The 15,612-nt window shown below is 39.9% G+C and overlaps 1 protein-coding gene across 2 annotated transcripts in view; it reads right to left on the bottom strand.

The window, feature by feature from the left end:
- The window catches only part of stxbp2 (syntaxin binding protein 2), an 89,030-nt gene that overhangs the window by 63,643 nt on the left and 9,775 nt on the right, over positions 1–15,612 (bottom strand). The window contains exons 1-3 of one of the 2 annotated variants that reach the window (XM_063036035.1): positions 3,851–4,035; positions 3,353–3,402; positions 456–537 (exon numbers count right to left, since the gene is read on the bottom strand). In XM_063036035.1, coding sequence (XP_062892105.1) covers positions 456–513 — 58 coding nt within the window. In that variant the 5' untranslated portion in view covers positions 514–537; positions 3,353–3,402; positions 3,851–4,035. Of the gene's footprint in view, positions 1–455; positions 538–3,352; positions 3,403–3,850; positions 4,036–15,612 lie in introns of those variants that run through there. The other variant, XM_063036034.1, reaches the window with a different exon arrangement.

Raw genomic sequence — 15,612 nt, 5'->3', positions numbered from 1 at the left:
AAAGGGGAAATGCAGGGAACAAGGAGGATGCTTTCCCCATCATTAGAGTTTAAGGATTAATGATAACTGAGTAATAGGCTTGTTTCTTATTTCATGGATTTTATTAAATTTTACTATTGGCTAAGATGGTGTTCAACATCTGTTAGTACTTTAATAAGGCAACTTTCACATTAAAGCTGATGATGCCAATAATGAAGTTGACAACATTGTCTTTATAGCTCTAGTCAATTATAGTTCATTAATTTAAATTATAGCTCAAAGTTGTGGTGTAAAATGGTTTAATAATCTGTCTGAAGTGAGTATTTTCGAGTTAAAGAGCAAATCATGGAGTCATAATTGTAAAATTGCTTCTCTAAATCCCTAGAATATGTACCACCTTTCAATCGACTGCTCTCTGTCTCCTTCCTGATTATGAAATCAGGTCAATGGTTGTGTTGGAGATCTGCTCAACTTACTGGTTATGCCTTCTGCCATGATGTCTGACATCTTGCAGCAGGAAGATAAGATCCTCATGCTCAGGTGATCCACGAGTAACACCTAGTAAAGGTTTAGACAAAGTTAAATTAAATGCAATTTTGACACATAAAAACAGTAGAAATCCAAAACGTCCAAGGGGAAGTTCCTTCAGCATTTTGTGTCTTCTCAGAACTCAAGCCCTCATGTCCCAGCAACATCACTCAAATCTTTCCTGCACCTTCTCTAGCTTAATCACATCTTTCTAGTAGCATGGCAAGCATAATTTCACAAAATAATTTCAGATCAATCTATCCAATGTCTTATACAACTGTAACATGACACTCGTACTCAGTGCCCCCTCTAATGAATGCAGGCATGGACACATACACAAGAGATTCTGCAGATACTGGAAATCCAGAGTAACATACACAAAACAACAGGCTGGAGGAACTCAAACTTCATCCTGACGAAGGGTTCCGGCCTGAAACGTCGACCGATCTTTTCCAGGGATGTTGCCCGACCTGAGTTCCTCCAGCATGTTGTGAGTGATGCTTTGACCCCAGCATCTGCAGATTATTTTGTGTTTAACACACACAAAATGCTGGAGGAACTCAGCAGGTCAGGCAGCATCAATGGAGAGGAATAAACTGCTGACGTTTTGGGGTGAGACCCATCATCAGGACTGGAAAGGAAAGGGGAAGAGGAATTAGGTTGTGGGAGAGGGGAAGGAGTACAAGCCGGCAGGTGATAGGTGAAGCCAGATTGGGGGGGGGGGGGAGGTGAGTGGGTGAGGGGCGTGAAGTGGGAAACTGGGAGCTGGTAGGTGGAGAAAGGTAAAGGGCTGACGTTATCTAATAGTGGAGAACAGTGGGCCATGCGTAAAGGGAAGGATGAGGGGCACCAGTGGGAGGTATTAGGCAAGTGAGAAGAGGAGAAGAGATAAGCAGGGAGCCAGAGTGAGAAATGGAAAGGGAGGGAAAAATTACAGGATATTCATGCTATCATGTTGGAGGCTCCACCAACCTGACAGTGGCCTCATCACGTTAGTAGATGAAGCCATGGATTGGCATATTGGAATGGGAATGGGAATTAAAGTGGTTGGCTACCAGGAAATCCTGTTTTCTGTGGATGGAGCAAAGGTGCTTGACAAAGCGGCTCCCCCCTCAGTCTATGTTTGGTCACACTGATGTACAGAAGGCCACATCAGGAGTACTGGATACAATAAGCAACCCTAACAGATTGACATAAGCCTTTTGCACCACTGACAGAAACTTGTGTACCTGTACTCCTAGGTCTCTCTGTTCTACAACACTCCCCAGGGTCCTGCCCTGGTTTAACATTTTCCCCCAACAAGCACGCATCTATAGATCTTTCTATAATTTGCCCATCTTAAGTAAATTTATTGAATGAGGAAAATGCATTCGCTCTTCCAACATCTAATTTCTTGCGCTTTTATTTGAACTTATAAATTCCGGATCCTCTGAAATTGTCAAGAGCTTCTTAGCTAGTACATTAACCTCTCTTCTAGGCATCAACTGATTCACATGGTGTTCTCTTTAAATCAGTGGCCTTAGGCTTACATTTCAGCACATCAAGAAGAACATTATCTAGCACTTCTAGAAATGTGCAAAGACTAACATGATTCAAATATTTTGCATCACACACAAAATGCTGGAGGAAGTCAGCAGGCCAGGCAGCATCTATGGAAAAAAGTACAGTGAACATTTCGGGCCGAAACTTTCCGGCAGGACTGGAGGAAAAAAAAGCTGAGTAGATCTGAAAGGTTGGGGGGGGGGGCGGGGAGAAGAAGAGGGGAGAGAGAAACACCAAGTGATAGGTGAAACTTGGAGGGGGAGGGATGAAGCAAAGAGCTAGGAAGTTGACTGGTGAAAAAGACAGAAGGCAATAATGTCCACTGTACTCCCCCTCCCTCCCCCCATAGATGCTGCCTGGCATGCTGAGTTCCTCCAGCATTTTGTGTGTGTTGCTTGGATTTTCAGCATCTGCAGACTTTCTCCTGTTTGTGATCAAATATTTTGCATTCTGTGTTAGTTATTATGGAAAATTTCATTATCCTGCCATTTATGTGCAAGATGTGGATGTAGGTATTTCAACTTTAGACATCAACATTTGTACTTAGAAGGCCGCATTCTAACTCTAAAGGGGTGTCCAGAGGAGAGGCTGTCCACACACTAAGCCAGTTTATCACTAGGGCTTGTTAGTACAACTTTCATCTTAAAGTATAAACTAATAAATAATCACAAAATGACTGTAGAATTGTTGATACTTCAAGCACAGAACATCTCATATTTTCAATGTCCACCATAATCAACAAAACACTTTTAAAGCACCAGTTCAAAGATCTGCAACATTTGTACTAATGAAGTTCAAATGAATGACCAAACACAAAGCTCAGAGACAGCCTCTGCCTCTTCTCTCTAAGCTGTGGATGCTAATACTTCTGAGATCCAAAAGTGCTTTAGGAGTCAAGAATGAAAAACTTAACACTTACAATCTTATTAAGCGTTACATGAGCAGAAAATGAATGACAGAAGTTGAGAGAACAAAGAAAAGAAAATAAACAATTATAGTTGTCTCATACTCAGAATAAAAATAACAAAATTCCATTGATAACTATAAAATAGACACATTCAAGTAGCGCGACATGTGATACTAAAAACTAAGAAGTTTCTAGAAAAATACAGAAGCAACTGCACTATGATTATTAGAAAATTCACTGAACAATTACATGTATACAGTACAGGTCAATATATAAAGGATCAAATAAGCATAGGAAAGTTAAACTACAAGAAAAATACAAGGAAAATAACAATTTTACACTCCAATCCAATAACGCTGAAGCATTTGTGTTATTCAGAAACAAGCTGTCACAAACCTTCCATTCTCCGTCCTTCTTCAAATTCTTTATCACTCCAGATAAAATTTCTAAAAAAGAGAAAACAAACCATTAAACTACCAGAAATTGAAGAAATGGGAGGGAAAAAAAACAAATTTTGCTTAGGTTACATTGCAATGCAACAAGGGCATTGCTGAGATTAAAACAGCAGCGGATGGCCAAGTTATATCCTTAAAAATCAAATTATAAACATTCAGCAAACAGATCTAAATACAGAGAATTTAAATGTTCTTCAAATAACCCTCAAGAAATGTGTGATTCAAGCTCTCAATTTTTTTCCTAAAGAGTAGGTATTTTTCAAATGAACAGAATCAGCTAAAGTTAAATTTTACAAAACTTGGTTCTTGTCTGTAATATAATCTGTATTGTACACATGGTGCCTTAAGTATTTTTGCAAGTTGCAATACAAATAAGTCGCACATAGCTGTCATAGCATACTACTTGTCATAAGAATATTATCCTCTAGTTTGCACTTACGAATTTATTCAGACATTAACAGCTATCAAAAACCCTTTTTTTAAGTCCTCAAAATTCTTAATGGTTTAAGTTTTTGTCAAATTCAAAGGGTACAAAGCTGAAAACTGATATTTAGTGTCCTCCTGTAATTCATGGAATGCACGGAAATCATGAACACAAGAGATCCTGCAGGTGCGTGCTGCTCTGGATTTCCAACAAAATTCTGGAGGAACTTTGCAGCAAATATGGAGAGGAATAAACAGCTGACATTCCAGGCCAAGGCCTTTCATCCTTATCTGAATAAAGGGTCTCGATCCGAAACATCGACTGTTTATTCATTTCCACAGATGTTGCTCGACCTGCTGAGTTCCTCTAGTGTTTTGTGCTGATAAAAATGGAAAACTACCCTAAACTCCATTCAATTAATTTGTCAAATCAGATGAAATTTACATCGTTTCTCCACATACTTGCAGGGGAAAGTATGATCATTAACACCATTAGACAGAAATAATCCTGGAAAAACAGCAGGAGTCTGTAGCCTGCCCTATTTTATTAAAATACGAAATGGGAATCTGCACCCTGATAAGATTTGCTCAAACACCAAGGATTTTACAAAAGCGCAAATTACTGCAATGAAAATACAGTAATAGTAAATAGAAAAAACCTTGAACTTCACAGAATATGATGCTAGCTTATTTATAATTAACCCATTTGATTCCATAATTATTAAATCACAATAAATGAGTTGCAATATTATTATAGTTCCATAGCCACCAACTCATTCTTCTTGCACAGCAACCTTCTGAATTTGAAAATGGACTGATAAAAATAATTTAAATAAATTATCGAAATACCCCTAATTATGAGGGGCATAGAGAAGGTGGGTACAAGAACCTTTTCCTTCCAAAAAAGAGACATCCCATACCAGACATCCCATACCAGAGGGCATAGGTTCCAGGTAAAGAGTTTGAGGGTTGGAGGAATTTTACTGCTATCCAGGTGACTGCAGTTTGGAATACTGCCTGAGTGGAGAGTAGCGTTAGGTATTCCCACGATGTTTATAGAGGTATTGGAATGAATATTTAATTTACCAAGGCATTCTAGGCTACGGACCAAGTACTAGTCGATGTGTATTCAAGGGAGGCATGGGCAAAGTAGGCAGAAGGGTCAGTTTCTGTGCCGATGACTATGAATTCGCTGAAGTTAACCTGAACATTAACCTTTGATCAGGTTGATACCAAGATCACATCTCATCTCCATTGTGTCATTTGTAGTTATCCCTATCTCAGATCATTTATTGCAGAAACTCTCAGATACAGGCAGCCTCAGCCTTCATTCTACGTCCTATTGTCCAATTAAAGTTCATCCAAAGTTCTGTTGCTGGTATGCTAATTTGCAATAAGTCCCATTCATGCCTCCACTCCCATTCTTCCTAACCTACTGATACCACCTTTACCGACCTGGTTACGAAACAGCTCAATGAAAAAATACCTTCCAAGTCTAATATCCATCTAATCTCCAATTTATTGTGCAAAGCTTGGTCATTTCCATTCACTCTGCTGTCACAATGTCAAGATCTTTAAATACTTCATCTGTCATGACTCACTTAAAATGACAGTACTAGGAAAAGGAGAGGTTGATGAATCTCTGGAATGCACTCAATGCAGAACATTCACATTCATGACAATATTTAGATGGGAATTTAGATTAAAATGCCATAAATAATGCCATCACTTAAAAGTGAAGTATTTCAGAAAGTTCTAGTACACCTTTCTAAACTCAATCGTTTGAGGCATTTATTACTTCTGTATATATAATTCTGTAGATATTTCTTCTGTATTTAAATAGAAAATCCAAAAGCAGCAGTACCTAAAACATACATAAAGCCTCAGAAAACCTCTATTTTGAAAGGCCAAGATGCTGTGGTGTATAACAGCCTTAAGAATTCAAAATGTCTATGAACAGTTGGTAAGTACTCAACTCTAACAAGTTGGAATACATTTTAGTACTATCCTGCAACACTTGCTCAAATTGTAAGATAACATGCAGAACTTAGCAATTACTATTCAATAAATATGCTAGTGTAGCACGAGCTCTTGTTGCTCATTTGCTGCCAAGCAGTTGATGTCAGAGGTTTTTTTTAAAATACAAAAGCGTGGCAAGTGCATAAAATGCACTGCTGTGGGTGGTAGTACAGTTAGATACATTAGGTACACTTAAGAGATTTAGACACATGGATGAAAGAAAAATGGAGGGCCATGCAGGGGTTAAATGTTAGATTAATCTTGGAGCAGGTAAAAGGGTTGGCACAACATCATGAGCTGAAGGGCCTGTGCTGTTCTATGGTCTAATACACTGGCTCAGGATCTGAGCCCAAACAACCCTTTCCAAACACTTAAAAGCCAATATTTACACTCAATAAACCAAAGCTTGCTGTGCAAAATTTAATATACTGTTCAACTTCCTAGATTCTGTCCAGTGCAGAAAAGCTAGTGTTTCTTTTTTTAAAAAAGTCTAACTTTTAATTGCACAGAATTCTTTTCCTCAACCTCCCTGCTTTCCTCTTAAGCCTCAGCTCAAATCCTGCCTCTTTGACCATGCACAATTGCTCACTTGCTCCTATGCTGCCTTTGTGGCAAAGCATCAATTTGAGGATTCCTTGAACCACTTTGAATAATGTTAGTCTATATGACAACTTAGAGTTCCACCACAAAACCAACAGCAACTTTCACAACTCTTACTGAATTTATAGGAAAGATGCATTCCAGGGAAGATGGACTAATACTTGTGTGGCTAAAGAACGTGTAGTGCAAGAAAGTTCTCTGAAAATGAGCAAGATAACAGTAGATGTTTAAGACATTGAGCAATGGTACATATTCCTTGTTTGGTCCAGGACACACTATTGTGATCGTGTCTGTTTTTGAAAATGGTTTACTTTAAACAATCTGCAAAAACTAAAATACTTAAAATTTTAAGTCAAATACAAATCAATTTAGAACTCAGACAACAAAACAGCCATTGCAAAAAAAAAACAAGAAAACAAGCAGATACTGGAAATCTAAAATAATGCAAAAAATGCTGCCAATTCTCAGCAGCTTAGTCAATCCAGAAGTGCTTCTGGCTGAAGAACATTCCACAGAACTGTTTATTGTAAAACATACAGTATAGGGAAAAATTACAAAAGTGAACACTCCAACACTGCACTTTATTTTTAATATTTTACTTCAAGCTGCTTTAATGATTCTCAAGTCTTGAGACTTCCAGCCATACAAATGAAAGCTCTTTGTTCACATCAACTTCAAATGTCTCATCAGTCAAACTCAGGTGAATGCTATTCAATCTCTCATGTCAACAAAGGAATGCTGTCAGACCCGTCACCCCCCACCTCTTCTCATACACTCCCGTAGACCTGCAACTTATGCTTCCCTCACAGAAAAAAATTCAGGTCAGGCCTGACCCAAATTCTTACAGCATTTTGTGCTTTGCTCTGGATTTCCAGCATTGTTGAAGATTTTAAAGATTAGCTTTTTAAAAATTCACTTTATTTGTCACACGTACATTGAAACATAATGAAATATGTCATTTGTTTTATACATTTAACAAGGTGCTCTATTAATGTAACAGAGTTAGTTTTTCAATGTTCGTCGTCAGCTGGGTTATACTGTCAGTGAACTCCCTGTCGGTTGCCTCTACACGCTCCAGTATTTGTTTTTTTTAAGTTTTAAGTCCTCCTGTGCGAGAGCCAAGAGCAATTCCTTTAAAGTTTTTCTACTCTGTAACTGGACAAATGCGCACGAAGTATATCGTTTCCTCTTCGCTTGTTTTCTACGTGCCCTGCGCATGCCCAGTAGGAGGAGATTCGCCCAAATATCCGCCTAATGTGGACGGAGATATTTTGAAAAACGCTTAGTGTGGACGCCTGTCGTTTTTACTCAAAACCAGCGTTTTCAAAATTATCCGGCGTAGTGTGGACATAGCCTAAGTGAGGTGGTTCTTCTGCAGTAGGCCCTTATTCTATGGCTGCTAGCTCTAGACTCTTCAGATAAGGGAAAGATGCTCTCTACATTTAAAAAAAGAATCACCTTCAATAAAACCAATCTGTAAGGAGCAACATTAGACCTTCTCTCTTCTGTAGACACAACTACAATTCAAAACTAATCCACATTACAAACCCAAATATTTGCCGATTTGAATTTCAATAACCCTGTGGCCATAGCCCATCTCATTCTTAATCTCATTTCACTACCACACCCATTCTCACTTTCATAGTGAGGATTTCCAAATCCTCAAACACTTCATAAATCTCTCTCCGGCAATAGACAAATCTGAATTAGGTTTATTATCATTAACATGCAGTATGTTGTGAAATACAATGTTTTGCAGCAGCACAGCAATATTTAAAATATAAATAATAGATTAGTGCCAAAAAAAAGCAACTCTAAATCTGCAACCCCATTTGTTAATATGTACCAAACACCTATGGTTAGCTATACATTTCTCCAAGCATTCTCCATTAATGGCATTTTCTTTTGCAGGATCTGTCCTGGATTATTTTTACTGAACTTCTTTATTAATCTCACTGAAAATATTTTCTTCAATAATGACAATAAACTGGACTAATTTTAACTTTGAAATTTCTTATGTAAGGGGTTTCTTGGGGTTTCTTCTTTTATGTTACTGCGTAGTCTAATTAAAATGGCTTCTTTGTTATGTTATAATTGAATTGGCCTCTTTGTTAAGTTAACTGCTGAGAAAGTCCTCCCGCTAGCAGTTGTTTGGATCATGTTACTGATAAGAGGATGAACAAACTAATTGGGATAGATGTTATTTTTTCGGTGTGTCTGTAAGATAGTGTATGCGCAGGTTTTTGGGCAGAAGGCAGGAGAGAGAGAGAGACAGAGGATAGACCAGGTGCTGTGAGTCCGCTAACGGGGTCGCACCCCGAGCAGGAGTCCAAGGTCCAGGGTGTTCGGCGAGGAGAGGAGACGGAGACGGATTCATGTGGAGCGTCTGGTCGACCACCGTTGTTGGTCCCAGGCAGCAGGTCGAGGTGGTCCAAGGGGATCGCAGGGTGAAGAAGGAGAGTCCTGAGCTCCAATTGTTTATGCAGAAAGAGATTGAACTTTGATAAGCATGGAGCCTTTCATATTTTATTATCTATTTATTATATAGTTCCAGTAATATCTATAAACTGTAACTGATTTAATAGTATCTGGTGAATTGTCTGTTATTTGGGCGGGGCAGGGTACATCACACAGCATCCACACTAACTACTACCCAGTTTGGCGGGGCCGAGGGCTGTTTCCCTAGACAACAGCGAGCTGAGCAACCCTAAGGCTGGCCAGGGGGACTACACTTAAGTCTATTATTGTTCATCAATAGTGTTTGTGAAAGACTTCACAATGTCTATTTTTAAAAGCATTGACAAAACAAGCAGCATTAAAGAAGCTAGAACTTATTTCCAATACCCATTTCAACAAGCCTATGGCAAAATCAAATTTGAACTAATACATTTCTAGGAAGAGTTCTGAGATTTTGATCCAATGATGAAGAAAGACAATAGAATTTAAAGTTATGAAATGGACCACAAGAGAGGCTGAAAATAAAATTAACAGGTCAATTCTGTCTGCTCATCTCACTGTTAACAGTTGACAATAAATTCAGAAAATGTTGCCTGATCAATCTCGAGAAGGCAAGTTCACCATCTGTGAAATGCTATAATTTAAATGTTCTGTGCTAACCCACAAGTTTACAAATACAGAAACTTAGTGTTTTCAGAATTCAAGCAACAGTTAATAAGAACTTTATATAATTGCTACCAAGATCTTAATGATAACAACATAGATGGCAAGAGTTCCAAAATATTTTCAAGTGCTTTTAAAATTAAAGTCTTATAATAAGAATTGCCAAAACTATTACAAATCTGCAAAGTATTTTAAATGAAGTTCAGAATCAGGTTTATTATCACCAGCATGTGACGTGAAATTCGTTAACTTGGCAGCAACAGTTTAATGCAATACATAATCTAGCAGGGAAAAAAATAAATAAAATCAAAATAATAATAGTAAATAATCAAGTAAATCAATTACGTACATTGAATAGATTAAAAAAACATGCAACAGAAGTACTGTATATTAAAGTGAGGTTGTGTCCAAAGATTCAATGTCCATTTAGAAATCGAATGGCAGAGGGGAGGAAGCTGTTACTGAATCACTGAGTGTGTGCCTTCAGGTTTCTGTATCTCCTACCTGACGGCAACAGTGAGAAAAGGGCATGCCCTGGGAGCTGGAGGTCCTTAATAATGGACACTGCCTTTCTGAGACACCGCTCCCTGAAGTCCTGGGTACTTTGAAGGCGAGTGCCCAAGATGGAGCTGACAAGATTTACAGTGATGCAGCCTGTCAGAATGTTCTCCACGGTACAACGAGATAAGTTTTTGAGTGTATTTGTTGACATGCCAAATCTCTTCACACTCCAAATAAAGTATAGCCACTATCTTGCCTTCCTTATAACTACATCGATATGTTGGGACCAGATTAGATCCTCAGCGATCTTGAAACTGCTCACTCTCTCCACTTCTGATCCCTCTATGAGGATTGGTATGTGTTCCTTTGTCTTACCCTTCCTGTAAGTCCACAATCTGCTCTTTCGTCTTACTGACGTTGAGTGCCAGGTTGTTGCTGCAGCACTACTCCACTAGTAGGCATCTCATTCCACTTGTCACCACTTAAGATTCTACCAACAATGGTTGTATCATCAGCAAATTTACAGATGGTACTTGAGCTATGCCTAGCCACACAGTCATGTGTATATAGAGAGTAGAGCAGTGGGCTAAGCACACACCCCTGAGGTGCGCCAGTGTTGATCGTCAGCAAGGAGGAGATGACATCACCAATCCGCACAGACCGTGGTCTTCCTGTTAGGAAGTCGATGATCCAATTGCAGAGGGAGGTACAGAGGCCCAGGTTCTGCAACTTCTCAATGAGGATTGTGGGAATGATGGTATTAAATGCTGAGCTATAGTCGATGAACAATATCCTGGCGTAGGTGTTTGTGTTGTCCTGGTGTTCTAAAGCCGTGTGCAGAGCCATTGAGATTGCGTCTGCTGTTGACCTATTTGTGGCAATAGGCAAATTGCAATGGGTCCAGGTCCTTGCTGAAGCAGGAGTTCAGTCTAGTCATGACCAACCTCTCAAAGCATTTCATCACTGTAGGTGTGAGTGCTACTGGGTGATAGTCATTAAGGCAGCTCACATTATTCTTCTTAGGCACTAGAAATGTTGCCTTTTTGAAGCAAGTGGGAACTTCCACCCGTTGCACTGAGAGGTTGAAAATTCTTTGAATACTCCCGCTAGTTGGTTGGCAAAGGTTTTCAGAGCCTTACCAGGTGCTCCATTGGGACCTTCCACCTTGTGAGGGTTCACTCTTTAAAGACAGCCTAACGTCGACCTCTGAGACGGAGAACACAGGGTCATCAGGTGCAGCAGGGATCTTCACAGCTGTAGTTATATTCTCCCTTTCAAAGCGTGCATAGAAGGCGTTGAGTTCATCTGGTAGTAAATCATCGCTGCCATTCATGCTATTGGGTTTTGCTTCGTAGGAAGTAATGTCTTGAAGACCTTGCCAGAGTTGCCATGTATCCAATATATTGCCTCCAACCTCGTTCGAATTTGAAGATGCAAGATAGTTTAAAAGAAGATTGAAATATTCAATTAAAATAGCAGGGGAAGTACAGTAATTTCAAATTAAGGTTTAAAGTTCGTAGACATTTAGTAAAATGGAACAACTAATGGATAAGCACGTGTTGAACTAAAATAAGTTTGAGCTTGGGTGTAAGTGACAAAGTATTGTTTGGTATTCAGTGAAGACAGAATTTACCAGTTAATTAGTGAACAAGAGAGAAAAAAAATCAGATTCACATCTCTTCTCTTCTGGCTTACTCATAAGCAGATACAGGGAGACATTGTAAAAACCACCAACTCAGTCAACAAGTATATAGACAGCACACTTGAGGTCTTCAGTGGTTTATTTTTCCATTGTTGTTTTAGAACAAAAGTCAGAATCGTAAAAGCATTGAGACAAAGTCCAGTTTGTTGTCATGTGCACAAGTGCAATGAAAAACACATTTGCAACACAGGCACATAGCATCATACACTCAGCATTCACAAGAAAATCATAAATTAGACCATTTTTACAAGAAAGACCAGAGTTAGAACACAAAAGTCCATTTTAGTGCAAGGTGGTCAAATCCTGTGTCTATGGCAGGAGGGATGTGCCCGTTATGTATTGGGCAGAGCCCACTATACCCTGCAGCTTCTGTAGTTATGTTTCTGCACGTTCTAATTGCTGTACCAGACCAGGATGCAACCAGTCAGGATATTCCAACCGCACCCAGGACATGCCCTCTTCAATGTTACCATTGGAAAGGAGGTACAGAAGCCTGAAGAGAGACACTCAGTGATTCAGGAACAGCTTCTTCCCCTCTGCAATCCAATTTCTAAATGGACATTGAACACAGGAACACTACCTCACTACTTTTAAAGTTTCTGTTGTTTTGCACTACTCATTTTAACTTTACCATTTAGTAGATATATACACATACACACACTAAATGTAACTCAGGGTCCCCCCTCTATTTGTGTATCATGTACTCCATTGGACGGCTGCTGTAAAGTTAACAAATTTCATGACATATGCCGGTGATATTAGATCTGATTCTGATTTATCTTGCTTCAGGAATCTGACTACTCACCAACTACTCGCCAATAGTAGTGACTCAGCAAATTTGAAGATGCCATTGGAGTTGTGTTTAGCCACACCTGTGTGATGTTTTAACCAATCCTCAATGACTGAGTTTGCTGATGAGGAAATGAGGGATCCATTTGCAGAGGGAGGTACAGAGGCTCTGGTCTCAAAGCTTGATGATGAGTTTGGATGGGATGATGGTGTTGGAATCTGAGGTGTAGTTGATGATTAGCAGCCAGACATACGAGTTCCTGTTGTCCAGATGGTTCACAGCGGAGTGAAGAACTAGAAAACTTCACATCTGCTGTTGATCTGTTGTGGCTATAGGCAAACTGGAGTGAACCCAAGTAATCTCTGAGGCAGAAGTTGATTTGTACCAAAACCAACATCTCAAAGCATTCCATTATGGTTGCTCCAAGTGCAAATCAGATAGTAGTTATTGACGCAAGTCACCACACTCTTCATAAGCACCCGTATAATAGACGACTTTCTGAAGCAGATGGGAACTTCAGACTGCAGAGTGAGAGGTTGAAAAGGACTGCAAATACTCCAGCCAATTAGATTCATACAGATCTCCTGTACTCCACTAGGCAAGCTGTCTGGCCTTTTGTGGATTCATCCTCTTGAAGGATGCCCAGATACTGAATTTACAGGGTCATTCAGAGATGTGGGAGCTTGCATGCATCATATCAAAACATATAAAAGGCACTGATCTCATCCAGGAGTGGTGGATCTTTGCCACTTATACTATCCGATTATTGCTAAAAGATACTGTGAAAATCTAGTCAGAAATCACAAGGGAAGAAAAAAAATCAAGTACAGAGTTGGTCAACTGAAATTATCTGCAGTGGTAGGAACACAAGCAAATGAAAGTCAACTTTTACAGACAACAATTATACTGGACTCTTGTGGCTTTTTAAAACACAGCTTATTGGGTTACAAGCAGTTGCAAAATGGATCAGAAGGCAACTCCAAAAAAAAAAGTTTGCCTTTCTTACAACTCCATTTCCCAATAAAAATCAAGATCACCGGACTTAATGATTATAGACCAGTCGCTCCAACTTCTGTAATTATGAAAACTTTTGAACATCTGATATTGGCCTACCTCAAGTCCATTACAGATCCTCTTGATACGCTACAATTTGCTTTAGAGCAAATCACTTAATTGAGGATGCCATTAACTTGTGCCTTCATTACATTTTTCAACATTTGAACTCTGCCAACACTTATATAGACAATAGATAATAGGTGCAGGAGTAGGCCATTCAGCCCTTCGAGCCAGCACCACCATTCACTGTGATCATGGCTGATCATCCACAATCAGTATCCAGTTCCTGCCTTATCCCCATAACCTTTGATTCCGCTATCTTTAAGAGCTCTATCCATCTCTTTCGTGAAAGCATCCAGAGACTTGGCCTCCACAGCCTTCTGGCGCAGAGCATTCCATATATCCACCACTCTCTGGGTGAAAAAGTTTTTCCTCAACTCTGTTCTAAATGGTCTACCCCTTATTCTTAAACTGTGGCCTCTGGTTCTGGACTCACCCATCAGCGGGAACATGCTTCCTGCCTCCAGCGTGTCCAATCCCTTAATAATCTTATGTTTCAATAAGATCCCCTCTCATCCTTCTAAATTCCAGAGTATACAAGCCCAGTCACTCCAATCTTTCGACATATGACAGTCCCGCCATCCCGGGAACTAACCTTGTGAACCTATGCTGCACTCCCTCAATAGCAAGAATGTCGTTACTCAAATTTGGAGACCAAAACTGCACACGGTACTCTAGGTGTGGTCTCACCAAGGCCCTGTACAGCTGCAGAAGGTCCTCTTTGCTCTTATACTCAATTCCCCTTGTTATTAAGGCCAGCATGCCATTAGCTTTCTTCACTGCCTGCTGCACTTGCATGCTTGCTTTCAGTGACTGATGTACAAGAACACCTAGATCTCGTTGTGCTTCCCCTTTTCCTAATTTGACTCCATTTAGATAATAATCTGCCTTCCCATTCTTATCACCAAAGTGGATAACCTCATATTTATCCACATTAAACTGCATCTGCCATGCATCTGCCCACTCACCCAGCCTGTCCAAGTCACCCTGCATTCTCATAACATCCTCCTCACATTTCACACTGCCATCCAGCTTTGTGTCATCGGCAAATTTGCTAATGTTACTTTTAATTCCCTCATCTAAATCATTAATATATATTGTAAACAGCTGCGGTCCCAGCACTGAACCCTGCGGTACCCCACTGGTCACAGCCTGCCATTCCAAAAGGGACCCGTTAATTGCTACTCTTTGTTTTCTGTCAGCCAGCCAATTTTCAATCCATGTCAGTAATCTGCCCCCAATACCATGTGCCCTAATTTTGCCCACTAATATCCTATGTGGGACTTTATCAAAGGCTTTCTGAAAGTCCAGGTACACTACATTCACTGGCTCTCCCTTGGCCATTTTCAGAGTTACATCCTCAAAAAATTCCAGAAGATTAGTCAAGCACGATTTCCCCTTCGTAAATCCATGCTGACTCGGACCGATCCTGTTACTGCTATCCAGATGTGCCGTAATTTCACTTTTTATAATTGACTCCAGCATCTTTCCCACCACCGACGTCAGGCTAACCGGTCTATAATTCCCTGTTTTCTCTCTTCCTCCCTTCTTGAAGAGGGGGACAACATTTGCCACCCTCCAATCCACAGGAACTGATCCTGAATCTATAGAACATTGGAAAATGATTACCAATGCGTCCACGATTTCTAAAGCCACCTCCTTAAGTACCCTGGGATGCAGACCATCAGGTCCCGGGGACTTATCAGCCTTCAGACCCAACAGTCTATCCAACACCATTTCCTGCCTAATATAAATTTCCTTCAGTTCATCCATTAGCCTAGGTCCTTTGGCCACTATTACATCTGGGAGATAGTTTGTGTCTTCCCTCGTGAAGACAGATCCAAAGTATCTGTTCAACTCGTCTGCCATTTCCTTGTTCCCCACAATAAATTCACCCGCTTCTGTCACCAAGGACCCAGTTTTGGTCTTA

This window comes from Mobula hypostoma, chromosome 29, assembly GCF_963921235.1.
Source record: "Mobula hypostoma chromosome 29, sMobHyp1.1, whole genome shotgun sequence".
NCBI classification, from domain to species: domain Eukaryota; kingdom Metazoa; phylum Chordata; class Chondrichthyes; order Myliobatiformes; family Myliobatidae; genus Mobula; species Mobula hypostoma.
Note: the sequence above shows the minus strand (reverse complement) of the source record. Positions and strands in the feature narration are given on the sequence as shown.